We start from the raw sequence: 27,188 nt of genomic DNA, 5'->3' as shown, positions 1-27,188 counted from the left end.
AGCTGTATGCTTGGGTTGCGTCTTCAGTTGTGTGTTTCTTTGGAAAATCTTTGGTAAATTATAAAAAACAATTACCACCTAAAGCATTGGTTAGCACCATGCTACCATGTATACCAAATAAATTGTAGCACTGCCATCGTTAACACTGTTCAATTCAATTCAATTCCATTCAAGTTTATTTGTATAGCTCTTTTTACAATGGACATTGTCTCAAAGCAGCTTTACAGAACATAAGCATAGAGCAGAAGCTAAACATAAGGAGAAATATAAAGAATTAATATAATAAAAATTCAAGATATATATAGTTCACAGTATGTATGTATGTATGTATGTATGTACGTATGTATGTATGTATGTATGTATGTTTGTATATGTATTTATCCCCAATGAGCAAGTCTGAGGTGACTCAGGCAGCAGTGGCAAGGAAAATCTCCCTTAAATTGGTAAGGAAGAAACCTTGAGAGGAACCAGACGCAAAGGGGAACCTCATCCTCATATGGGTGACACTGGATGGTGTGATTACAAATATACAGTCAAACAAATGCTGTATTGGTGTAAGGATCACATGGAGCTCAGATCTCCTCTTAGTAGATCTCCACTGTTCTGGTATACAGTAGGAGTTTGTTTCTTCCTGGCTTCTTGAATTTTAATTTGCCTTGTTTATGTTGTTTGCTGACTGTTTCTGACCCTGATCTTTCACAACGTTCTTTGCTGAACTTTGAGCTTTTTTTTTTTTTTTTTTAAATAGAGCTTTGCCTATTGATGGTTATATTCATCTTATGTTCCTGAAATTCCAGTAAACCATAATGGACCAAATCTCAATTAATTTTGTATATCATATACAGTTGAAGTCATGGTCATTGTATCAGGTGACAGCTGTGTAGACTGTATACTGGATATAAATACTGTATACCGGTTTATAATAGAATCAGTATCCATGCATTAAAAGATTTTTCTATATTTCCAGAGATATGGATATGATGGATTTGTCCAGCTCCACCACCACTGTAAGGTGAGTCACACTAAGCTCAACCCAACGAGGGCATATTTATTAGTTTTATTAGGCGTTATAAGCATGTGTACAAAGTGTGTTAAGAGTGTAAATTTATAGATGGAGGATACCTGTAGGTTTATTCCAACATTTTATGATGAAAAGAAAAAGAAAAATAGTGTTTATTGGAGAAAAGTTTACCAGTATGCTAATTTTAATTGGCAGGATTATGTGTTTAATTAAAATAAGCATGCATTGCAGACTTGTGGTACATCTATATATCGATAGAGCAGCACCACTGCTTCCTCTGCACCACATTGCAGTAAAATGCTCTAATGCTCAGGATGGAGGTAGGGTTGGCTCACTATGGAGTTGGATTGTGTGTGTGTTGGCTCGTGCTAACTAAGACCCCTATGAAGAATGAGTGGGCAGCACAGGAAGAACAGGCTACCATTTAGGACATGGGGCCAGATGATGGCAGAAGTTCTATTAATGGGATTATAACAATGCTTTAGAACTCAGGTCCTTTACAGTCCCATCATTTGTTTATAGAGTTATCCTGTTCTTTACTGACTGGTTGACGGTTTGATCTGAGTATAAAGGGTAAATTACCCACAATGCCATTCAACATCCTGTTAATAGTGTCACCAATCTGATTTCAAAATTATCTCTAAATAAAGACACCTTAGTCTTTTAGTCTGTTTAGAATCCTTAAATCACCACATGGATCACTAACAGCATTGCATTCTGGGACTTTTAGTCAAGCATTTGCTGCCTCTACTTCACCTTCAACTAAACAGTAAGTGAGACAGAAGAAGAAGCTCTTGTACTTTTGTTAGGACATATTTAAAAGAGACTACATGTGAATTCTATGCTACTAATACTTATTAGAAGACTGGATTATTACTTCAGCCATGGGCTCATTTAATTCTCCAGTCAAAAGAGGTTCATGCACTTCATGGTTGAAGCTGCTCTCTGGTGGTTGGAAGTAGTAAAAGCAGCCTAAGTATTACAATTCAACATAACTGTATTTTATTTTTTCTTTTTTTTTTACATCTAAGCTATTAATCATGTGATCGATATTCAAATAGGATGTGTCCAGTTTTCTTTCTGAATTCCCTGAATTAATTCGATTATCGATTATTCCACAGGGAGAAGCCGAAATGATAAAGGAAGGGAAAGTGTTCCGTGTTGTTCAGGAGAACTGCTGGGACGCCGAGGCTCGGATACGAGACATGGATAAGCACGGTAAAGCTGTTTAAACCGAATCATAAATTCCATTTCAGAAAAACAGAAAAATTTCAATTCACATTGGCTAACTGGATTTCTTTCAGGGGTCACAATGCAGGCCCTGTCTACTGTCCCTGTAATGTTCAGCTACTGGGTAAATAACACATGATATTCCACTTTACATTCAGTTAGCATTAAAAATTCCTATCATTTTCTGGTCAGACAATTCACATAGGTTTGAAGTTTGCCTGTAACATACCTTTCTTTCTATAAGGCATTGGAGAAGTTAATCTTACATTATTGAGAAGAAGAGCTTCATTTTTGATTAATTTTCCAAAAATTGGAACAACTATACAGACAACTATAGATTTGTCTATCGAGAACGAACAAATATCCAACAAACAATTGTTGATATTAATAATCAACATGATATTAATAAATATGGATAAAGTAACATGAAGAAGGAATGTTATTTACGCTAGATTAGTTGTTTTTTTTTTCTATTAAATTAACTTATCCAACCAGTCCTGTGGGTTGTTGCCACATTAGCTAGTAATTTAAATTGTCCATATGGCTATAAACATACCAATAATTGTATAATTGTGCTTGTATTACTCCTGTGTGAACACAAGAACAGTATATTATATCAGCTTTAGTTTACATTATTCTCTTTTTCTGATCTGAAATCTAATGAAATATTTTAACTTCATGTAATCATCATTCAAACCCTGCTTGTAAACCCGTGGTAGAGGAATATTTAGTTATTTGAAAGATTGAATCAAAATTTTAACAGCGCATGCTAGGTAGTATCAGGCGGCAAAACACTGAATATACAGAACTCGAGCTGTAGGGTGGGAGAAATTCCTGACACTGACAAATTAGCAGAAGCTGGACATCAATCACCCAGGGTGAAAAGCACTAAGATCTGCTGTCTGTATCTTTCTCTACCTTTTCATCCCCTGAACCGGTAACTTGTTCTAAGCTGCATTTAGAGAAAGTGTTGTGTCCTTCCATACAGGCAAAACCTCAGGACACCCTTGACCTTTGTGGAATCCTTAATGATGACCTGGCAGCCACGGTGAGCCGATACCCGAAACGCTTTGTAGGCCTCGGCACTCTTCCCATGCAGGCTCCTGAGCTGGCTGTACAGGAAATGAGGCGCTGTGTGCAGGAACTTGGTTTCCCGGGAGTGCAAATTGGTTCACACATCAACACCTGGGACCTCAACGCTCCTGAGCTTTATCCTGTTTACGCTGTAAGTCAGGGTCAGTCAATAACATTTAAAAAAGTGTCACACAGTTTTTTTTTTGTTGAAAGTTCTGCTATATCTTATTTAAATCATTAGCTGTGAATGAGGCAACCAGGAAAATGTTAAAACCTGAAACCAAGAAAATGCTTTAAAACGAAGATTGTGGATCGCAAACTGCTTAAATAAATAAATAAATAAATAAATAGATAAATAAATAAATAAATAAATATCTGAAGATGGGGGGCATGGTGGCTTAGTGATTAGCACGTTCGCCTCACACCTCCAGGGTTGGGGGTTCGATTCCCGCCTCACACTCCGAGTGTGTGTGTGCCCTGCGACGGGTTGGCACTTCGTCCAGGGTGTATCCTGCCTTGATGCCCGATGATGCCTGAGATAGGCACAGGCTCCCCGTGACCCGATGTAGTTCGGTAGAAAATGAATGAATGAATGAATGAATGAATGAATATCTGAAGATCAGGCTACACTAGTTTTCCACTCAGGTACAGGTGAAGGTTAAATACACATCACTTTCTGGATGGAGTTATATATTTTCCACATGGTTGTGAGATTTCCTGGTTTTCTTCCAACTAGGGCGATTGGTGACACTAAAATGTTCTAGGTTTGAATTTCCCTAGGTTTGCCCTTGATCAAGAATCTATAGCGAACTGATTTAAAAAAAATCTCTCAATCTGTAAAATGAAGTTTTGCAATAACATGTGAGGCTTTTATTTCTAAGTATGTTCTGTATGAACCAGAGATCTTTAACTCTGTACCGTAAACATGACATAAAAACATAAAAAATTATAGTAATGAATTAAGAAATATCAAAACAACACCACTTTGCTAGTTTAGCAGTTTTTATAATTGGCTTTAAGAAGTTTGGGGTTAGTGTTTTTAAAGTGTTTCTCAGAATTTAGAAGTGTTTAGAAGACATTTGAAATTTTTTATACAATAATAAGCAAAATGAAAGCAATAATTTAAAAAAGCTTAAATGACTACTGACATTAAATGACCCGAAGGAAGCATCGGATGCGGCTCCATGTATCTCCACTGAGATTGGATGATGTTTTTATGTATGTATGTTAGAACTGACCAGGATAATAAAAAGACCCAGGATCCAGACGTAGGTGCGTTAACTCTTCGGTTAAATTTAAGAAAAAAATAAATAAAAAATTTCTACAACTGGTAACGTTTTACAAACAAGGGTCAGATATATTGATTGTTAGATGCTACAGTACTTGTCTGCTCTGTGTTTCTTGTGAATCTAGTCTATCTATCTAGTCTATCTGGTTTATTTTAGCCAATTTTCATATATTTTATTAAAATTATTAATAAATTAACGTACTTTCCATTTTTAGGAAATAGATTTGAATCACAGACCATGAAGCAGGAAATTCTCTATATCACGTTTCACGTTTTTAGGGAAACGTAGCCAGAGGTGGGGATCGAACTTGGTACTCTATAAAGAATGCGATCACCCATGATACAAAAAATCAGACCCAAGTGCATGATTAAGATGGATTTGTAGTTTATTAACTTAAAACAGATCTGACCACATTATGTGACTTGGCTATGATATAAAATAAACAACATATAAATACCTGGATACATAATGGCCTTACTTAAACTATAGGAGGCACAATATAAAAACTATAACAAATTGCCTGAAAAACCAATGCAACAATGTTTAATGACTTGACAAAGACAGATACAAATGGGCAGGTATATATAGGGCTAAACGTTAGGATAAATGGGAAACAGGAGATCCCAGTAGATCCTGACATGAATGTGAATATGCTTCTGTGCTGTGATTTCTGTTAATCTGGCTCATGCAGGTTAGGATTATAGAGTATGTACTGCAGTAAGATAAGATACTGCAGATAATAATATGAATAAAATAAGGTTGTTGACAACCTGCATATGGGTTCATCTATAGTGTTTGTGAACCTTCTCAGGCTGCTGAAGAGCTAAACTGTGCGTTGTTTGTACATCCATGGGATATGCAGACAGATGGGAGAATGGCAAAGTACTGGCTTCCATGGCTAGTTGGTGAGTACGAATTAATTTTGACAAGCGAAATCGTTTTGATAATTTAAAGTTGATTCATTCTTAAAGGCTCAAGCATCGTGATTAGTGACTGTTTCAGAAGAATATCTTGTTTGTAAAAGAATTGTTTACTCAGAAGAAGTAGCCTTTATTTGTCACATATATGTTACAGCACAGTGAAATTCTTTCTTCACATATCCCAACGTTGGAAGTTAGGGTCTGAGAATAGGGTCAGCCATGATACAGCACCCCTGGAGCATGGATGGTTAAGGGCCTTGCACAAGGGTCCAACAGTGGCAGCTTGGCAGTGCTGGGACTTGAACCCTATTCCTCCAATCAACAACCCAGAGTCTTAATTGCTTGAGCCACCACTGCCATACTGCTCCTATTCAGACTTAGCATGTTATTTTTACATACTGTAATAATGAATTAACTGATAAATTTTAAAGAATAATTCATTGCAGAATATGGACACTTCCCTACAGGTATGCCTTCAGAAACTACAATGGCTATTTGCTCCATGATCTTTGGAGGTATTTTTGAGAGATTTCCAAAGCTAAAGGTCTGCTTTGCTCATGGAGGTTGGTTATGAAATACCCCCAAACACCCTTTCGGTTCTGATGGTGATAACTGGAATCCATATTGTATAATTATTCCTGCATTATTTCTTCTAGGTGGTGCTTTTCCTTATACGGTTGGACGAATCGAGCACGGCTTCAACGTCCGACCAGACCTGTGTGCTACAGACAATAAGAACTATCCACGTAAATACTTAGGATCGTTTTACACTGATTCTCTGGTCCATGACTCGCTTGCACTTCAGCTACTCGTTAATGTCATTGGGAAGGTAGGACTTTCTTCATCATCTCAGAAAATACTGTATATCTAAAATATTCATTCATTATGGTCACGGGGAGCCTGTGGATCTCAGGCGTCATTGGGCATCAAGGCAGGATACACCCTGGACAGAGTGCCAACCCATCACAGGGCACACACACACTCTCATTCACTCACGCAATCACACACTACGGACAATTTTCCAGAGATGCCAATCAACCTACCATGCATGTCTTTGGACCGGGGGAGGAAACCGGAGTACCCGGAGGAAACCCCCGAGGCACGGGGAGAACTTGCAAACTCCACACACACAAGGCGGAGGCGGGAATCGAACCCCCAACCCTGGAGGTGTGAGGCGAACGTGCTAACCACTAAGCCACCATGCCCCCTATCTAAAATATTATATATATATATATATATCTCAATTAATTATAAGTATATGTTGTATTACTAAATACAGCATTCGTGCATGTTTATATACAACAGGTCACAGTGTGCAACTTCTAAACTTTGTACTTTTTCAATTAGATGCACAACATAATAGGAAATATAAGTTCAAATCCTGCTGAGAAGTTTTAACAAGTCGTTTTAACATACAGTATTAACAAGTCGAGAAGTCGTAAAAAAGGTGCTTGTCTGTGAAAAATGGAGGCGTACCATCTCTTAGTTAACTAAAAAAGAGCTTAAGTGTTTTCATTATAACTAATCTATATATATATACAGAGGTATAAGTGCTCGAAGAATGTCTTTAACCTAGTGGACCAGTAAACTAGTGGACCAGAGTTAATGTACTGTAGTCAGTGATAGAGACTTAAAAGCACTTTTGTATGTCTGGATAAGGACATCTGCCAAATGCTGTAAATGTAAATGTCTTGCAATGTCCAGGTCTCTAAGACGGTCTTTATATGTACTGTACACACACTTCCATTCCAGGATAAAGTGATGTTAGGAACAGATTACCCATTTCCTCTTGGAGAACTGGAGCCTGGAACACTGATAGAATCGATGTGTGAATTTGACAGCACAATAAAGGTACCAGGTTCCTACTGCTGATATTTAAATCCTCCCACAACTCTTAGATAGTTAACACATGAGAATATTTGATCATGGTTTGTAAAAACTTTGTACACATTTTTATTTTCACTCATTTGCAGGATAAACTCCTGGCAGGAAATGCTCTCGAATTTTTGGGTCTTGAGAGGAAACAGTTTGAGTGACATGCTGATAATTCAGCTGCCTTTCTCATGGAGAAAGGACATGGGGCCAGAATCTAAAAGTAAAGGTGCTGCAGATTATTTAACGATTTCTGGAGAGACATTTTCCATCAAATAAAATATATTTTGAAAATTCTTTGGTGTGATTTGATCAGTCAGTCGTCGTTAATTTCTGATCGTATAATAAACTGTGTTTAAGGAATGAAACAGAATTTCCCTATGTCAAAAAACCTAAAGTGGCAATATCCTTGATAAGAGTCCTTTCTCAGACAACCTCCAATTATCAACACCATAATTATCAACAATTACACACATTTTAAAATCTAATTAAGTAGAGCATCTGCCATACAAGTGTGTTAATCTACAGTACTGTACAAACAGTGCTCACTCACTTTCTACCGCTTATCCGAACTACCTCGGGTCACAGGGAGCCTGTGCCTATCTCAGGTGTCATCAAGGCACCATACACCCTGGACGGAGTGCCAACCCATCGCAGGGCACACACACTCTCATTCACTCACACACTACAGACAATTTTCCAGAGATGCCAATCAACCTACCATGCAACCGGAGTACCCGGAGGAAACCCCCGAGGCAACATGCAAACTCCACATACACAAGGCGGAATTGGGAATCGAACCCCCAACCCTGGAGGTGTGAGGCGAACGTGCTAACCACTAAGGAACCGTGCCCCCAGCACAAACAGTGCTGTTAAGAAAAAATGCATCTATTTTGACCAGTTAGAATCAAGAATTTAACAGCACAGTGTAATAATGGTCAGTCTAATAAACATTCTTGGAGTTCCATCTTGCCCCCTTGGCTGATTTAAAAGTCCTGAACTGTGGAAACTGATATTTTTAAAACTAAAAGAAACAACTGGAAATGGTGGTTATATATATGGGCCACTTTTAAATCCACTGGTCTAAGGTCAGTGGGCATAATTACATAATTATATATTTGTAAAATGGATATATGTATGCATGCATTACATAATAAAATCTCATCTACTATCTCATCTCATCTACTCTACTCTACATTACTACAGCCTAGTTGTGTTTATATTAATAGCGTCCTTGAATCCATTCAGATTCATCCACAAAACAGTGGATCGTTATCAGGGAACCTGTTTGTAAAAAAATAAAAAAATAAAATAATTGAAAGTTTGTCAAAAGCTTATTAGTGGTGACACTAAACATATGCGACCGTGATGTAGTTTTATTTTTTGTATATATAACCTAACATTAGCTTTTTTACTACTGCCAATTGTATTTAGGCTTCAAATTTAATAGATTCAAGAATATTTGATGAACGTATTTTTTTTACATTTTTGTTGGTCACAAAGCTTATTTTATCCAAAAGTCAAAGGGGATAATCCTATTAGCTTTTTGTTAAAGGAACCAAGGTGAAGTTTGTTTTTTTTTAATTTATTTTTTTTTTTTATTGTCTCAATAACAAATGATAACAGATAACCAAATACAATGTCATATTATTCAAATCTTGGAATAGTAACATAACATAAAGTAGAGAAAAAAATGCAAATAAAAAAATACAAATAAGGGGTATCGAGCAATACAATTAATTTAGAGAAGAGGAATTAATAGCCTTGTAAAAGTCCATAGTTTTCATAGATTTTTTTGGCTCGTAAGTCATTTTAAAGTTTCAAAATAAGTTTTAATTTCCAGCTTAAAATGGAAAATGTATGGTTTCTATTCAGAACACTTTACGTTTATGGATATGAAACTTTCCAACTAAAATACGCAGATTTAAAATAAAAATATGACATTTCATCATTTTTCTTTCCTCATAAAAAAAAAAACATCTTTTTTTTCTGTATATTATTTTTTTTTTATCTTTCAAAAACACGTTCGACATCGATCCAAAAAGAAAAAAGAAAAAAAAAACAAGTGTACATACAATAAAAAAAAATAAAGGCGCACATTCTGTATTTATATTACAGAATGCACAAGAATCTGAAATATAATTTTTAAATTTTTGTAGAAATTGGTTCGTTGGATAAAATTAGGTGTATAATTTTAAAATATACTTCACTAATTTGATTGTTAATGCAATATTTGTTATTATTATTAATGATTATCAATTTCCAATTAATATTCTCAAAGAGTGTCACAATACGGCAGGACAGTGAAGAAGCTGCCTAAAAAAATGCATTATTACATTTTAAATGTAATAAACTCAATGATTTATTGTCTTTAAAACCAGTGTGAAGCTAGTTTGGCTAGATGGTATAGAAAAACACGTGATATGTACGGTCTATGTCACGTGACACGGCTCGGAAGACTACATTTCCCAGGCAGCGACTACACGCCGGATGACGCATAAGCGTAATGCGTGCGTGCGTGTGTTGTGTTTTGTTGCGTGGTGACGTAACGCGTTGTGTACGACTGTTATTGTTGGAGAGCAATGGCGGCGCACCGGGGATCATCGAGCAAATGGTTTTTCTCCCGGGAGCAGCTGGAGACGACGCCGTCGCGCCGGTGTGGACTGGAGCCCGACAGAGAGCTCTCATATCGTCAACAAGCTGCAAATCTCATCCAGGATATGGGACAGAGGCTCAATGTGTATCCTAATCTAATCTGTCTTGGCTAGTTAGCTTCAGTTCAGTAAGGTGGCACAGCCTGGGGCTCTAATGGCGCTTTTTCTCCTACTAGGCCGCATTTTCTCCAGCTTACTTGCGTCGTTTTATTTGGCGTAAAATTGTTAGTAAAGCTGTACTGTCTTTTTGTTTATTGTCTGGTTACATGTTAGGTAGTTGTGCTGTCTGTCTGAGGTGCTCTGAGGGACCTTAGCTTAGCTTAGCATAGTTTAGCTTAGCATAGTTTAGCTTAGCTTAGCATAGTTTAGCTTAGCATAGTTTAGCTTAGCTTAGCATAGTATATTTAACACAAGTTGAGTTGAGTCCTTAACTTTGTGTGTCCTCCAGTTCATGCCTCTTCCTTAATTCTTATCCCAGCTCGCAACTGACGATAAACACTGCAATTGTTTACATGCATAGGTTTTATATGTACCACTCATTCACCAAGTTCCACAGAAACGTAAGTGTCACGTTTCCTTCAGCTCCTGACGCCGATTCTACGTTCACACGCTAACACGCAACGTTTCGCTTTCTTTTTTCGTGTGATCTCTAGGATGAAGTCTAGGATGTAACGTGTAAATAAACAAACCTTAAAGTTTCCACACCGATTAATTAATGCATGTATTGGATTGGGTCAGAACATAAGAAGGAATAAATGCTATACACGTCACTTTTGTGGTGTGAACGCAGATCATTCGAATTATATGTAGATTCGATGTAGAATTTGTCTGTTTGTTTGTTTGATTTCTTTTTTCCCCACTTTTCTCTAAGATAATCTCCCCCACTACGTTATTCTTGGCGGCTAAAGTCGAGGAACAACCCAGAAAACTTGAACACGTCATTAAAGTGGCTCACGCCTGTTTAAACCCTCAAGAGGCTCCTTTAGATACAAAGAGTAATGTAAGTCTGGGTAATTGTCTGTATTCTGTCATTTTTATTTCTTTATATCATGTCAAGTGTTAAAACGTTTATTTCTTACGTCCACTTTTGAGTAAATGCTCAGTTTGTGCAATGCCGGTTTTTCCGGCACCCAAAAACATCCCCTGCAAATGATCTCCCAGTTGATCTGGGTCTAACCAAACAAGCACTCGTAATAAGTTTGCAGAAAGCGTAATTCAGCTGCCACGACTGTCAGCCCATGAACAGAGTGGTGGATGATACTGTGGGTTAAAGGTTATGAGGAAAGACACATTACAGGCATTATGTAATGATTGTCTATTGAACTTCAGGCGTACCTCCAGCAAGCTCAAGAGCTGGTGATACTTGAAACCATAGTGCTGCAGACTTTAGGTAAGTGGAAGTCTGTGTAAGGATGAATGAAGTATGTTGAAAGCCAGCGACAGCTACATTGTGCTAAAACCCACACTCACATAGTTTCCTCTTTACTGAGCATTTTAAGCAACCTGCCATTGTTTTAATAATCTTAGGTGTATGATCAATACGTTTAAATCCTCTATAACGGGATAAATGTTTAAGGTATGAGAAGTGAAGCTGATACATGACTTATGACTTATTACTTATGCATGCTATTCTGTATTGTTATATCTAAGCATGTGCTGATATAGAAGTGTGTTATTTTTTCCTTTATTTGTTTTATTTTTTGTAATATATCACACTATTTACCTAAAAGACGTTAATAATCTTAACTGGACAACGCGGTAAAAGTAAAACGGTTAACGTTGGCTGACTTTAGATGCCGAATTAAGTATGCGATTCCCAATCTGTCGTCAGTTCACACACTGAAGTTCCTTGAAATCGAACCCAAGTTATCTGCCGCAAAAACGGTGCATCATTAAAAGCATTTTGTTGTATCTTGGATTAAATAACTGCTTATATCAGCACATGTCTAGTTATCAGCTCTGCTAGCTCCCTACTATTCATTCTCTAAGCTTAATGTTAGTGTATGCATTATCTTTTTTTTTTCTTCTTTTTTTTCCCTCTCTGATACATTGAAGTCTGTTCTTGCATTGAACTGGAGCCGTATTTGATGCTAATGCGCTTTCTGTTGCAGGGTTTGAAATAACTATTGAGCATCCTCATACTGATGTTGTGAAATGTTCCCAACTAGTTCGAGGTAGAGACTTTGTTCCTTAACCCCTTTTTTTAACGGTCTCTACACCTTCCCCACAAATGTTAGCTTTAAGAATACTGACAGTGTTTGTGTGACAAACCATTTGAGCATGAAGTACAGTACAAGGAGAGGTAACCCCTGTGTTTTAAAGAGAACGTTCAGGATACTGTTAGACACGCAGCTCCGTTTTGTGAGTCTAATACACTGCTTTCTTTTTTTTTTTCTTTTCATTTCCACAGCAAGCAAGGATCTGGCACAGACTTCCTATTTCATGGCTACCAACAGGTTGTTATCCTGAACCTCATTTGTTGCACTGTGACTGCACACTATAGCTTCCTTTACTGCAGGTTCCCCTCAAAGTGTCCGACACCCTCAATGCGCCAGTGGCTTCTGGGACGCCTCTTCCCTCTGGATAACCGGGGGGGAGGTTCCAGGCGGTACCGGCCCCGGTCGCAGTGCGGTGTATTGTACGAGGGATCACTGTTGGCACAGAGGGGTCAAATGCACAATGCGAAGTGTAGTGGTGCTCTTGAACCTCACATTTGCTTGGTTACAGAAGTGCATTTGTCTAAAAAAAAAAAAAAAAGACACTTTGGTAGCCTGAATAGCAGCTAAAGATTACACAGATGTAAACATTACATAGAAGGCCTCAAGGTAAGTCCCCAGAGCCCTTAAAAAAAAATTTTAACCATTTTTTTTTTTACGTAAAAGTTTTTTTTTGATCAGCTGCTTGATAATTTGTCTGATATTCCTTATACATGCAGTGTTTATACTTGTTTTTTACTGTTTGTTTTTTTTTTTTAACTCGTTTAATTTTAAAAACCCATTAAGGACCTGTTTTAAGAATCAAATTAGAATATAATAAAAGGGGGAAAAAAAGAAACGTCACGAATTGCATAGCTGTTTGATTGGGTTCAAGCCGATCCTGTCCGATTCCCATCGTCCCACAGCTTTAAAACCGACTCAAGCGTAAAGGTCCTCAACGGGTTCCTCATACAGCTTCCTTTGTGATTAATTTACTCTTCAGGGACATGCTTTTAATATTTAATCCGGGATTTTAGTCAGTATGTTTTGTTATTTAAGGTTATTTCTGTCTCTGTTTAAAAAAAAAAAAAAATCACACAATGTCTGGATGTGGGACAATTTATTTACTTTATCGATCTTTGGTGTATATAATAGATATTTTAAAGAGCATTTTATTTATGTATTTTTTTTTTAAACAGACTTCACTCTAAATGTTCAGGAACCATGTTGGATTTCATTTGCTTACTCAAAGCTTTGGAGAATAAGATTTGCAAAAAATAAATAAATAAATAAAATAAAAGCTTTTGCAAATACAAATTATTCAAATTCCAAATAAATTTTTAGTTCATTTGATTTTCATATTTATGCCTCAGTTATAAGGGCTGTGCGGGACGTTTTTGCACGGATCATTTGCAAAGAGTTCGATCTACGATCCCGGACATCCTTTCAGCCCTTGTACGATTAATAATGTTCTTATTAATACATACTTACCGGAGTGAGTCCTTCTTGCACTTCAGAGCTGAAGTGTGGCAACATTCAGAGTAAAGAGTCATTAGGATTTCCATCACATACACTGTTTTAATTTGTAATTGGCTTTTAAATCTCATCCCTGCAGCTCTAGTCATTTCCTAGAATTTATCAAATGAATCAATAACTAGTCCCATTTCCAAACATTGACCTTTTTTTTTATTGGCACAGGGTTACCATCCAACGTTTACCGTGACTCTGTTTTCAAGTCTCAGTGCTAGATTTGCATTTTCAGCAACTAAAACGTTCTACGAAGCAGAAATTTTTGTTATCTGTGACCTGACATGTTTCCGGATGTCTCCAGTGTTCGTATGTTTTTAATGATGATGATGATGATGACGGTGGTGGTGGTGGTACGGAAATCTAGTGAGAAATACTGTCTCTGTCTTTTGACTCTATGGTAGATATATGGATGGTAACTATAATGTGCTTAATATTACCTTCTCTTGTAACACGTAAATGTTTTTGCTCTTTTCAGGACAATAAACGCATGGCTTTTAAAAGAGACGTGAATGTTTAGTATATTTAATGCCGTCAAGTACGCACTTGTGGTGATTTTATTTCTATTTTTTTTTTGCAAAGCCATTCTTTATCATACAGCGCAGCACTGAAAAGGATTTACACCTCATGGGTTTTGTGTCTCAGATGGGGCTGGGTGATTCAATCGTCTCTAAAATGCATGACTGACATCCTTGATATCAAGGATATCACTCAGACCAGCCATAATTTACTCAAATAATTAGTTTTACTTACATTTCCTGGAAGATCTTCATCCTAGTAAAGAGAAAGCTAACAGTCCGTTAATAAAATAATCTGGATTGTGATTGTAACGATTTGTTGTAGGTTGCGAATAAATGAGCAAAATGACGAGGAATGTTTCTGCATATCACCCAGCCCTTACATCAGATAGTCTCAGATTCCTGTTTTTAATAATGTGCGTAATAATTTCTCCTGTTCTTTTGTTTAAACACCCTAATTACACAGTGCGCCATGTCCAATCGATTGTGTTTGAACTAGTTTAATGTGTTTAGCCTTTGCTTTACTTAACAATCTAAAGTTTACAGATGTATAAATGATTTAAAGAGCCTACTTGCGTAGTCGTGTGGCTGATGAAGGTCTGCTCTCTGTTTGTTCTCCTCCTCCTCCTCCTCCTCTCCACGCAGCCTACACCTCACCACGTTCTGCCTGCAGCACAGGCCCACAGTCATCGCTTGCGTGTGCATTCACTTAGCCTGCAAGTGGTCGAACTGGGAGATCCCTGTTTCTACTGACAGCAAGCACTGGTGGGAGTATGTGGACAATTCGGTCACACTCGAGCTCCTAGATGGTGAGTGGACCAGTTTCTAGTGTGCGTAAGATCACGTAAGATGTTTACATACACCGAAACTGAGGTGTAACATCTACTTCTGCAGAATTGACACACGAGTTTCTTCAGATTTTGGAGAAGACTCCCAGTAAGTTAAAGAGGATTCGAAACTGGAGGGTAATTAGTTCTGTGTGTACGGTATTTATTTTTGTAATGATTTGCATGTCATTTTAAGGTCCATGTTTTAGAGCATTGTGTTTTTTTGTTTTTTGTTTTTTTTTTGGGGTTTTTTTTTAACCCCTCAGGCAACGCAAGCTGCCAAGAAACCTAAAACAGATGGAGCGTCATCCGAAAGCAGCTCTTTTCCTGGCCCCTCGTTAGTCCAGGACCACTTGATGGTAGACGCCATTTCTGGAGTTACAGCAAACGCGACCTTTTCCAAACCTTCTACGTCACTTCCTATTTCCCTGCAGGCCAGTGGGCTTCCTTTGGACCATATTGCTACCACTGTACAAGGCACTTCTTACACTTTCACAGCCCCCAGTGACTGGCCTCAAGACCAAGCACACTCAGACCCGTACGTATTCAAACAGCTTCCATTGCTCCCTCACCGGCCGGACAAATGCGCAGAGTTCACCGCTGTAAAACATGAACACAAGGCCAGCAAACAGCAATCTTCTGTGTACCTGCCTCCACCCACGTCTCAGCCACAGAAGATGTCCCTGGAGAAATATAAGGAGAAGCACGCAGCTGAATTAGCAGCACAGAAACGCAGGCAAGAGCAGCCGAGCACGGAACCCGAGGTCAGAGATTCGTATGGGAGTTCCGGCCAGGTCGAGCACCGAAAGCCACAACAGCCTTATGCTCACGAGCAGCAGGGCGGCAGCAGCAGCAGCAGCACTTTCATCAGCTCACCACTAAAGATGAAACTTCCCATAACAGGCCAGGAAAAAGTTCAAGGGGAGAAGCGGGAAAAGGGGAGCTCGCTAAAGCTCCGCCTTCCAGTCCAGGCTGAGAAAAGTGGCACAAGTAAAGAGGAGCTGAAGATGAAGATCAAGGTTTCCTCAGAGCGCCACAGCTCATCAGATGAAGGAGCGAGCAAAAGCAAGCATTCCAGTCCGCTAGTGAGCAAGGAGAAGCACCGGCACCACCATAAACATGGCTATACAAATCCACACCAGCGCAGCGGCTCCACCATCAAGAGCCCTGTGACCCTCGGTAGCGAGTCAGGTCAGGGCTCGAGCTCTTTGCATAAGAGGACACACACCGATGGCAGCCATAATCATCGCTCAAAAAAGAGCAAAGGCTCCAAGCCAGCCACAGGTAGATCCTCACTGCTCATCCTCTGTACAGCAGTGTGTCTCTTCTCACAGCTGTCTTCTTAACCCCCTTCCCTTTTTTTTTTTTTCCCCTGTTGCACAGCAGGTGGACAAGGATTCCCCGGAGAGCCGTGGTCCTGAAAGCACTAACGGCCTGCGCGGAACACTACAAGGACTCGTTTAGCATGGTAGAACCGCTGTTAAGTGCCCAAGGAATGAACTTAGGACGACAGCACGGTTCATACTTGAGAGAAGATAAAAATAATAATAATAATAATAAATGTGTAATTGCTGCTTTGTGTTCCATATTTCCAAGTGTGTGTGTTACAGGGCCATCTTGATGCAAATATGTTTCTCCACAGGTTAAAATTAAGAATTCTATAAGGCAAGAAACGTGCAATTATTTCCCCTATTTTATAATTTCTATAATACTTAACTGTAAGACACTGAAGAAATCCTGACCCCTCATTACCTGACGCACGTCCCTGAATTTGTTAGGATAGATGCGGTCTGTAGTGAGGCGTTAAAACGAGAGATTATTTTTATTAGTTTTTTTTTTTTTTTTTAAGTCGTGTAGTTATAAACACGCTACCTTTGTTGTTTTCTTTTTGCTACCTTGTATGAGCGACGCATGTTTCAGCCATCAATGGGATGAAAAATAGCGCCGTTTACAGAGAGTGGAGATAAGTGTACATACGTTTTTGTATGTTTAAAAAAAAAAAGCTATACTCTAAATACTCAGGTTTGGCGCTGCTTGTATTATATTTTGGAGACGTATGTGAATCGCTACAGGAATCAGACGTGAGAGCCCTGCATGACTGTCAGAAGAGAGCAAGGTCCAACACCATGCTAGGAAATCCACCAATCACCTGGCATGAGCCTGTCTGAGGCTGTACAGCTTGTTATTACAATTTCTTGTGACCTCCAATACGAACTTAAGCTGGATGCCAAAGGCTGTGCCTCAACAAAAAAAAAAATGGAGAGAAATAAATATCAAGTAAGGACAAGTATAGTGCTATGAAGTTTACATAACCTTTGCTGTGAAGTGCATTTAAATTTTTCTTGGCTTGACTCTGTAGCCTCCTTGTACAAAGCTGTAAATAAATAAGATATGTTTGAATAATAATGTTGGCGAAGACGTGACCAGGTCTGTTCTCAGTGTCCAGTCTTTCATTTTCATTTGGTCGGTTTCTTCCATAGTTTTTTTTTTTTTCTTTTTGTACATGCATTCATTCTTTGTGTGGCAAGCAATTTGTGAAGCATTTTATTTTCAGACACATGTTTAGACTTTTTTTTTTCTCATCCCTCTTCATTGCAATTAAATTCTAACAATAAATCACATGGTTTCCACTACTTCAACCCCAGAGTCTGTCTATGTTTTCAGTGAATTTCCCACACGGCTTTACTTGGTCATGGGGGATTTGTGAGACGTCGTGTTGTCAGAAGTCTGCAGGTTAATAATCAGAACTTTTTATTTTGGTCATAATGTGAAAAAGCAGGATTAAAGTGTACAGTTCAGACATGCCTGTACTATTCATTGTAAGATTTTAGTATACAATCTCAAACGTTTTCTAAAAGATCATGTGTTTAACAGTCAGATGTTCACGTTAATTTAATAATAGTTAAATAGTGAAGATAATCTGTCCTACGTAACCACAGGTATAAACATAGTTGAATCCTTTCACAGCTTGAATCTTCTTGAGAGACAAATTGGCACACGTTCTTTCGAACGTTCTAATGAGCGTAAAGGTCACCGTATGAATGCTTTCTACTCGCAGGCTGCTGGAGGTGAAAGACGAAAGGATGCCTTAATAAATCTGCCGCTGACGGTCTCTGTTTCTGGTCGCTGCAAAGAAGATTAAAATAAGGATTTAATGGCGTTTCTTCAAGCTGTTGTCTTTATTAGAGGTAGATTTTTTTTAATGGTCAGCAATGCTGCTGTCTCGGTAGGCATATTTGTTCATTTCTAATGCTTTCTTTGTTTGTGATCGTATAGATGTAGATCTTGAATAACATTTACAGCGCTGATCAAATGTGTTTTAAAAGACTGTTGTCTCTTATCCGGTGTATTCTAACTACTTATTTTAAAACATGCACAAAAAATAAAGGAAACAAATTACTTACTTGATCAAACATGCTTGCACCAAACCTTTAGCTTCTGTAGAGAAGCCATCAGGTAGTGAAGGCATTAATCCCTTTTGGGCCCCAATATAGAAAAGAGCTGCCATCTTGCCCATATGTGCCAGTGGTGGCTTTCCTGTGGCCATCTCAAAGACCGTGCACCCAATGCTCCAAATATCTGATTTCTTGCCATGACCCGTCTCGTTAATCACTTCAGGAGCCATCCAGTAGGGTGTGCCATGCACAGACTTTAAGAAATCGCTACGGCTTCCGCTGCGTGACAAGCGGTTAAGGCGACGAGCGCAGCCAAAATCAATCAGCTTGATGACCCCACTGGGCATGAGCATAATGTTGTTCCCTTTCAAGTCTCTATGGATGATTCTGTTATCATGAAGGTAAGCGACACCTTCTAAGATCTGGCATGTGTACAGGGCAAACACCTTTTCAGGCAAGGGTCCGAAGCGATTCAGGACATTCAAGATGGAGCCTCCTGGGATGTATTCCATCAAAATGCTGATTACGTTGCCGGAAAGTGCCGTGCCCAGGAACCCCACTATGTTTTGGTGATGAAGGTTCTTCAGAAGGTCTACCTCTCTCTCCAGCCGCTCGTACTCTTTCTCTGCCGTCTCTGAATTTGAGACGTCCAGCGTCACCTGCTTGACAGCAATCAACTGGCCTTGACTCGTGAGTCCACAGTACACCTGCAATGGTCAGTGAATAGGTAGGTCAGAATTACATTTTACTGATCTACTAGTTTCTGTATACAATATTTTGATTGCTTTATGCTTTTTAACCTTTTGACTATATAGTGACTTACGGTTCCATAGGCCCCTCTGCCCAGAATGTCTCCTTTGGTCCATGTGATTGTGCCGTCTACACTGGACCTCTCAGTACGATGAAGGTTGGCCAGAGGAGAGACCTTTTATACAATATAAAAAGGACTTTTTAGTAAGAATACCATAAATAATATGATTTAAATTTGCCCGGCTGTGTAATTGTTTTTATCGGTGTACCTCACTAAAAAGTTCCTTGAGTTTTAATGGAGCTTCATTTGTCATATCTGGATTCTCAGACTTTAGAGACTCCACCTCTCTTTCTTCCAATGAAATTAATTCTTCTGCCAAACGTTTCAGCAAATCATCCGTCACAGGTCCCTCGCCCGCTTCATCTAAAATCTTTTGGTATACAGGCGAGTTTGTCCTTTCAGTTGTCCATGTGTTGATCAAGGGTTGTGAGGGACGCTGAACTACGACGGAATCCTCGATTACGTTTGAGATTGCGTCCCCTTGTAAGAACTGCATGCTAAGATACGGTGTTCTGTGTGACTGAAATGAGCTAAATAAATCTTCCCGATGATGGAAGTCTAGCCTCATGTTTGTGTCCGAAGGAACTTCTCTGATCATTGACAGCACAGGACTAACTTCGGTCTGTAATCTTGCGTCCGAGACGTTCCTCTCATCTTCCTCAGCGGTGAGTTTATGCTTCCTTTTCTGATCTACTGTTCCAGTACTTACACTGGCATCGTTCTGTTTTGAATCAATATCTTGATCGTGTTTTTTCATCTCAGGCGTTTGGATTTCCTTCCTTTTGCGTGGTTTACCTTTAGAAGATTGGCATTTCTTTTTCTTCCGGTTACCTTCCACGGGTTTTTGTGCTCGATGTTGTCCGCTCGGTTGTCTCTTAAATTGAGCGTCAGACTGCACCTGTTTGGATCTTTCTACAGAACTGGCTGCTCTAAGGTTTTCGTATATTGGGGTGGCAAACATTTCGAAAATAGCTGGTCCTTCAGCTGCCTGATGGATTTCCAGAAACATGTCACGATAACTGACGTAGTCCAGAGATGATTTTGTTCTTTGTGTCCCTAAAATTCCCGGCCTTTTAGCTTGCCTTGTTGTCTTCTTTGTATCCCGATTGAGCAGTTGCTTTTGACTTTGGGTTTTGTTCGAAGTCTTTTTGGTTCCGCTCAGCCTTCCTTGATACAGAGACTCTGGAGCTTTCCTTCGGTTTAAGTGTGCATCCTTGAGTTTTGGACCATGATTTATAGGTGCCATCTTTGGCTGCTCTATTTTCTCCTCACTTATAACATTACCTATGAATTCCTTCTCTTTAACTATAATTTGTGATGACCTTCTATTCCTTTTGGACTTACCATGCTCCAGTCTTTTAATTATTTGGTCCATGGCTTGGTTAGTGTGAGATTTGCATTTTATTTCGTCGTCTCTTGTAATCTTACTGGCTTTGCTTGTTTCTGCTGGACCATGATGCACTTTGAGATTCACCGGAGAGACATGGTGTTGCTCAGGGGCAACAAAAGAGCTAGACTGTCCATTTTCAGGTGCAGGTCTGGGCTCTGTAACAGTGTCCTTGGGTTCATCAAGTTCATTTGAGAAAGATTTTGTTAATTCCACACTTTTGTTCATTTTTGTAATATGACCTAAACATATTGTCCTGTTCTCCTTACAGACATTCAGGGCTTCACTTTTTTGTTGTGTGTCTAAAGTCCTCTCAGAAGATTCCACTCTTTTGGAAAGCTCTCTTTGTTTTGTTAAGTCCTGCCTTTCTTCAAATTTTTGATGACTTATGAATTTAGATTTGATAGGCACGGGTTTATGTGAATGAATATGTTCTGTAATCCCAATATTCGTCAGTTGTTGAGCAGATGAGGGTGCTACTAGGGCAAAATGCGGTTCTCTCTGTATTTTCCCAAAGATCTGCTCTGTCTCCTCAGGGCTGTTCTCTTCCTCGTCATCTTCATCCAGAGAGCTTTGACTGCTATAGCTGCTCTCCTCACTGCCTCTTCCTGTGCCCCTTGATCGTCTGCAGCCCAGTCTGGATAATGTCTCTCTCATATCCTTGGTGCCAAAAGATAAGAGGCTGGTCAGCTTGGGTGCCAATGGACACTGGAGGTTTGAAAGCACGTTCCCGTCTTTGTACTCTTGGTCAAGCGGAGCCAAATGTTTTGGAGTGCGTTGGCACGGAACATGGTCTGCGTCCTGAATGTTAAGATATAAATGTTAAGTTCTAAGTAATATCAGCGGAGTTAACTGCAAGACCATTAGGAAGCATCTTACTTTTTGTCCCGCAACATCACTGGAGCTGAGCCCTGTAATTTATTGAAATATTGAATCAGTCATATGCATCAAGTGCATCAGTTACAGGTGGTTTCTTACCCAGCACTTACTGTTGTGTATATTGGTCCGTACTTGTAGTAGAAAGTTTGCATCAAGGAGGGCCAAGCTTGGAGCTGACTGGCTAAGCTGAGAGAAATGTGGTACCAGAGGAGTCTCGGATATGGATTTGGTCTTCTCTGTGGGCCTTGGAGGTATGGGCACTAAGGAAGATTTCCTTGAAATATCATATGTAGGATACAGAATGCCAAATTTGGTCCAACATTTATTCGTCTCCTTCAGGCTTGGTAATGTGCGCCTAGAGGAAAAAGAGACATTTATTTAATGTATTTTGTTCTAAATGCATAGTTTCACATTATTTCTATATTTCTACTATTCTATTCTGGAATAATATGATGACCTGGAAACAAGGTCTTATGCATGCTGACAGCTGCTTGAACCTGTAACAGTATTCCTCTGTGGACCCTTTGTGTAAAAGTGAGAGCAAGACACTTGAATGTGCATGAGCCAAGAAGGCTTTTTTTTTTTAAGCCTATAATGGGTGTATGCGTACAGGTGCGGCTCTTTAAGTGCTATTTGTCCTACTGTGTTATAGTTTGTTCACCACCAGATGGTTAATTTGGGTTATTTGAATGCTAATTATGGCTAATAATCTTTATGCCTATGTGCTCAGCTGGCTCACCCAGGCAACTTGCTGTTCATCTTGGGCTCCATGTCGCTGCGGAAGCACAAGGCGATGATCTTATCTGTGGACACATTGAAAGGTGGGTCACACCGTAGCAAGCAGTAAATCATCTCTGTGCCAGGGACACTACAGTAGTATTTTGATAAGACTAACAATCAAAATTGCAAATAATTCTTTACTGAGGATAAACTTCATTCACACACATTCATAATTGATGTTTGCAAGACAAGCAATACTACTTAAATCTTAGTAAACATATTTATTAATAGGATGACAATAAAACCTTACCTCTATCTGCTTCTTCAGCTGTTTTCAATTATTTTATTTTTTTTTAAATCTGTTATTTTCCAAGTTTTGTCATGTGTAAGATGTGTATTTCCCTTGGTCTTCAAACCTTGCTCTTTGTGTTATATCGGTCCTTACTCTGATCACTTGGCTGTTTTGTGCTAAGTGGCTCTGCTTAGTCAGTTCCACCCCTTCCATTGTCACAGTCGCTTTGTGGGACGGGCCAGAGTACTTGTGAGTATCGATGTGTGTTGACAGGGGTAGGTTGGTGTGTTTAATGCAGTGGAGAGAGCAGCCTCAGGGGGTGGTTACGGAAAAACAGAGGACAGAGAGCTACTGTATTTCTGTAAAGGCTGTGCAGGTGGAGCTTTGGCATGGTGTCTTTTTGGCTCTCAATGGGATACAGGGACTCACCTTGGTTGACATTGTTGTGGTCTTCTTCAACAGCGATATACGCAAATGGGTGCTTTGCTTCCTGCAAACAAGAGAGATAAAATGTTTTTCTATGCTCGGAACATCTAACTGATCTGTTTGTCGTTGAGCTTGTATCCCAGCTTTTGATAAGAGTTATTATAATTCGTAAATACTCCATTGGCACATGCCATTTGTGTACATAATGCACCAGAAAAAGTAGTCAGTGGAAAAGAGCATGTCATTTAGTAGCTAGTAGAATAAATGGAATACAATTAACCCTATACACTGTGGAAATATCAAAAACCTCTAAATACCGTATGATCAAATGTTTGCCAACATCTGACCATCACACCATTATGTGCTTTTTATCCCAACTGTTACCACTGAGCTGTAGGTACACAATTATATATGATTCCTTTTGCATTCACTGGAAACCGATTCCAGTAAGGCAAAAGAGGCAAAAAGCAAGTTGTTTGAAGATGTGATTTGGAAGGACTTGAGTGAGCCTTGACCTCGACCCCAATAAACATCTTTGGGATGGAGAGGAGATTATTGTAACTACAAAAGGGGGGACAGACTCCATATTAATGCCCCGGTTTTGGTTTGGGATGTTCAACAAGCACAACTGGTTGTGATGGTTAGGTGTCCACAGACTTTTGGCCATGGTCACCTACGTAATATATAATAAAGGTTGATGGAGTCAGTTGTCATCCTTATAAAAGACTATTAAAAGGTTTAGGTGTCATACCCTTGTTTTGGCCGAAGTTGAGAACATGTGTGAAGAAGAGAGACTGTGGGAATTATTACAATGGAACTCTGGCACTACGGGTGCAGGCACTGTTTTTAGAAACACAACACAAAAGTCTACATGAGTCTGCAACTGAGACACTAAGGACGATTTACAGGAATCAGAAGTGTAGAATTTAAATTAGAGATTAAATTGAAATTAATCTCACCTGACTGAGTTTGATGTTCCAAAATAATATGGAGCAGCTCATCTTTAATGGAGCTCTTGATCTGAGAGACATAGGTAAGAACCGTGAAGCTCTTATGGTCTTGGATGTCCATGTTTCTAAAGAACAGACGATTGATAGTTTATTGTTAGTAAATGGCTAAGGCTGAGACGGAGACTAACTCGTATGAATCCGGTTGAGCCGTGTCTGGTTTTATACAATCTTTTCAAAGTCTATTATCAAGGAAATTAGATGAGCTTGGTTTCCTTACGCAGACTGAGCCAGCAGTGTCTTCACTACTTTAGTAGGATCATAGTCCCATCCCATGGTGCCTTGAAACCCCTCAAAAAGATCCACATCCCTCACTGCCAGCATCAGTGGGGTCAATCCATTCTGGTTTTGGATGTTCACATCCACAGAGTCTGTCTCGATCTACGAGACAAAGACAAATCTGTTTGAAAGGATAGATGGCTCACTTATTATTTATATATAATGTGGGCACAAGCAACAGCTTCTTTTCTGTTACCTTCCACTCTCTCACACATACAGCACCTCTATTCGGACTATGGGGGGTGTGTTGGGGTGGATTGGATTGGAATGGGGTTATTTTCTTTAAAGTAATTGCAGATGGCCAATGTTGAAAGTCCACTTTCCGGTCTGTCACAATCTGAGTATCTGAACTGTGCTTCATTGTGTGGCAGTAAATAAAAGCATCTGAATGTGGTGTCATGTTTCCCACCTGCCAAATGGTAAGTGGAAGTCAGAGACTGGTCTGCTTACCAGCAGGTGCTCTAGGGTGTGAATGTCCCCTCTCCAAGCGACCTCTAAGAGCTGAGCAGGTTGGGCTAAAGGTCGCAACATGGCAGTCAACAGCTCCTTCTGTAGGTCTGGCTGACTGACATGCAGCGCTGTCTGGTTGCTCTGGTTGCACAGTGTTGCATCTGCTCCTCTTTCCAAAAGGAAATGCATGACCTGCATCCACACATGAGTACAAGAACAGCTTCATTTGCAGGGTAGTCATCACGTAGCACCGTAAGAAAAGCTTCGGTTTGTTTTTGGCTTTACATAATGAAATCATCGGTCATGTGAGTATTAAGGACGGCATGAGACTCGAGAGCCTTATTCTCAGTGGAATCTGCACTCTTTCAGGATGTCATGTGCTTGTTTTGAATCTCAGGCCTAGGAACTGCTTATATATATACACACATATATACATATATATATATAAAAGTGATGTAATCAGATTCTTTAACCATGCTCTATTAGGCAAATTATATTTTACCTTGCACACTTGTTTTTCAGAGTACAACACATGGCTAATGATATGACTCTTAATTAGCATCATTAGGCATGTTTATGGACAAGTTTAATGGTTGTAAACAAAGCATTCCCTTTTGACTCTCTTTCACTGAATGCTTACTAAACTCCCCTTTGGGACGAAGCACAAGCAGATAAAGCCATTAAACATCATATGATTTCACCAAGCATCAGACTCTATATAGCCAACAGTAAGACACGCAATTTTATAGAATGTCTTTGTATGCTGGCTGTAGCATTACTAGTGTGGAAGAACTAAAGCATCCTGCACATAGTCCTGACCTCGACACCTTTGGGACGAACTCCAGACCTCCTCACCTAACATCAGTGCCTGATCTCATTATCACAAGTGTCCACATTCCAACATCTGGCAGTATGCCAGTGGGGCAAATAAGGGGGAATAAGTCTGGAAATCGGATGTTCAGTCCTTTAAACAACTTAAATGGGCCTCATCCCAAGTGCAACAAGAGGTTGGGAATTTTTTAAAGCAAAACACTCATCACAGTTTTCCTTTACAGTGATTGATAACAGCTTCAACATCAATTTCATTTTACTACAAAGTATTTTGTATATTTTAATTAAGTAAATTTACCAAGAATCCCTTACCACGTCGAGGCCCATCTGACACGCACTGATAAGAGGAGTGGAGCCCTGGGCATTGTGAGGCTGGTTCAGCTCTTCCCAGGTGTAAAGTCCATCTTCCAGTCCTCGGGTCACTGCTTCGAACTCCCCTTTAAAGAGCACATCCACAAAATTTCTTTCCTCCGTCTTCATGCTGCAATCGTCTTCAGGAGGTACACGAACCCAGATGCGGACGGAGGAGGAGTGGCTTTGGTCTTTTCACAGTCTTCTCTCCATTCCATAAGTTTTAATTGTACATCAAGCCTGACGGAAGGCCATGAGATTATCAGGATTGGACCCGAATGAGTGTATTTGTTGAGTCACGGTTTGAATTATCTTAATGCTTGGCAACTCAGCAGTAAGAATTCCAAGGGATTAATGAGTAACTCTCATAGTTATGTGTTCTAGCGAACTCGTTTCTTGACACATTACCACAAAATCTTTTTTTATTTTTTTTTATTTTTTAATTTGTAGGAAAAATATTAACACTTACCCGTCAACCCAGCCGCAAGATAGCTATCCATGCAGAAGAATAACAAATATACGGAGCACATAAGGTGCAGTCATATGTGTGCAGTCATATATTTTGAAGCGTTATTAGTCTTCATCGTTCCTCTGTGCTTGTTTTGCTCTGCATAGAACAATGTTGAGTTTACAGCCTGTTCCTATGGAGACGGTGGGGCTGCAGATCAACAGAGATCTCGGGTTCAGTCTGCCTTTGTGTTGAGTAAAAGGAGCTTTATTTTTCCCGGTGAACTTCAGCATTCTAAAAACTTTTCAGTTGATCAGGTAGACGAGTACATTGTTTATAAAAACGCTTAACAAAGTGATCCGTTTTTTGTTTTTGATCCGTGCTTATCACTGCTACAATCTGTCAAGGCTTTAAGCTACAATAAAGAACGCACCATGACTGGGAGGTGAATAATGAACAGTTACCTCCACAGGTCATTCCTTCATTCGCTTTCTTTATCCACTTTACCTTGGTCTGGTTCACTGTGGATCTAGAGCCTGTTCCATGAGCAAGATGGGAATACACCCTGGATGGAAAACCACTGCAGGCAGCTCACTTATGTATGGAATAAAACACTGTGTGCGCTAAATAATCGTCTCATGCCCATACATTTTTAAAAGCACTTTTACATACCGCAAGAACAAGTGCATTAATATAAATCTGTGATTTTCCTTGGAGCTGAGCTACCATATGAAGAAGAAGCCTTTGTTTATTACTGACACATGACAGCACTTTTTAATCTTGTT

At 39.4% G+C, this 27,188-nt stretch overlaps 3 protein-coding genes across 6 annotated transcripts in view; 2 read left to right on the top strand and 1 right to left on the bottom strand.

Annotated features, from left to right (window-relative positions):
- acmsd (aminocarboxymuconate semialdehyde decarboxylase) overlaps window positions 1-7,703 on the top strand; it is an 8,748-nt gene extending 1,045 nt beyond the window's left edge. The window contains exons 2-10 of the mRNA XM_060875749.1: window positions 968-1,012; window positions 2,143-2,239; window positions 2,326-2,375; window positions 3,240-3,476; window positions 5,426-5,519; window positions 6,002-6,097; window positions 6,191-6,363; window positions 7,287-7,385; window positions 7,508-7,703. Of these exons, the coding sequence (XP_060731732.1) occupies window positions 968-1,012; window positions 2,143-2,239; window positions 2,326-2,375; window positions 3,240-3,476; window positions 5,426-5,519; window positions 6,002-6,097; window positions 6,191-6,363; window positions 7,287-7,385; window positions 7,508-7,570 (954 nt within the window). The 3' untranslated portion in view covers window positions 7,571-7,703. The remainder of the gene's footprint in view (window positions 1-967; window positions 1,013-2,142; window positions 2,240-2,325; window positions 2,376-3,239; window positions 3,477-5,425; window positions 5,520-6,001; window positions 6,098-6,190; window positions 6,364-7,286; window positions 7,386-7,507) is intronic.
- A 2,245-nt stretch (window positions 7,704-9,948) lies between these two features.
- Window positions 9,949-17,766, top strand: ccnt2a (cyclin T2a). Of its 4 annotated transcripts, none has more exons than XM_060875746.1 (10): window positions 9,949-10,146; window positions 10,539-10,620; window positions 10,932-11,060; window positions 11,390-11,450; window positions 12,172-12,234; window positions 12,471-12,516; window positions 14,946-15,109; window positions 15,195-15,277; window positions 15,394-16,411; window positions 16,514-17,766. In XM_060875746.1, exons 1-10 carry the CDS (start codon window positions 9,989-9,991, stop codon window positions 16,546-16,548), a joined length of 1,839 nt encoding a protein of 612 aa, XP_060731729.1. In that variant the 5' UTR covers window positions 9,949-9,988; the 3' UTR covers window positions 16,549-17,766. The 4 variants fall into 4 exon arrangements, with proteins under 4 accessions (XP_060731729.1, XP_060731727.1, XP_060731731.1 ...); XM_060875744.1 differs by having other exon boundaries at window positions 9,950-10,146; window positions 16,511-17,766; XM_060875747.1 differs by having other exon boundaries at window positions 9,951-10,146; window positions 15,195-15,265; window positions 16,511-17,766.
- Window positions 17,767-17,957: 191 nt separating this feature from the next.
- map3k19 (mitogen-activated protein kinase kinase kinase 19) lies at window positions 17,958-26,540 on the bottom strand. Its single transcript, XM_060877233.1, has 14 exons — window positions 26,425-26,540; window positions 25,917-26,195; window positions 24,774-24,965; window positions 24,265-24,425; window positions 23,997-24,112; window positions 23,789-23,877; window positions 23,041-23,101; window positions 22,339-22,402; window positions 21,710-21,954; window positions 21,600-21,631; window positions 19,542-21,521; window positions 19,346-19,447; window positions 18,532-19,229; window positions 17,958-18,253 (listed from the first exon to the last, which is right to left on the bottom strand). Exons 2-14 carry the CDS (start codon window positions 26,082-26,084, stop codon window positions 18,142-18,144), a joined length of 4,020 nt encoding a protein of 1,339 aa, XP_060733216.1. The 5' UTR covers window positions 26,085-26,195; window positions 26,425-26,540; the 3' UTR covers window positions 17,958-18,141.
- Window positions 26,541-27,188: the final 648 nt, after the last annotated feature.

Source organism: Tachysurus vachellii, chromosome 8 (genome assembly GCF_030014155.1).
Source record: "Tachysurus vachellii isolate PV-2020 chromosome 8, HZAU_Pvac_v1, whole genome shotgun sequence".
Taxonomy (NCBI): Eukaryota; Metazoa; Chordata; class Actinopteri; order Siluriformes; family Bagridae; genus Tachysurus; species Tachysurus vachellii.
This window is presented reverse-complemented; position numbering and strand designations above follow the sequence as displayed.

Bases quoted from the DNA above. Each gene is read 5' to 3' on its own strand.
- map3k19 (XM_060877233.1), bottom strand. From the start codon at position 26,084: ATGAAGACGGAGGAAAGAAATTTTGTGGATGTGCTCTTTAAAGGGGAG. The intron at 21,955-22,338 runs GTGAGCCAGCTG...TTTTTCCTCTAG, and splicing joins ATGAACAGCAAGTTGCCTGG to GCGCACATTACCAAGCCTGA. The intron at 21,632-21,709 runs GTAAGTGCTGGG...AATAAATTACAG, and splicing joins ACGGACCAATATACACAACA to GGCTCAGCTCCAGTGATGTT.
- ccnt2a (XM_060875744.1), top strand. From the start codon at position 9,989: ATGGCGGCGCACCGGGGATCATCGAGCAAATGGTTTTTCTCCCGGGAG. The intron at 11,061-11,389 runs GTAAGTCTGGGT...ATTGAACTTCAG, and splicing joins CTTTAGATACAAAGAGTAAT to GCGTACCTCCAGCAAGCTCA. The intron at 12,517-14,945 runs GTTGTTATCCTG...CTCTCCACGCAG, and splicing joins TATTTCATGGCTACCAACAG to CCTACACCTCACCACGTTCT.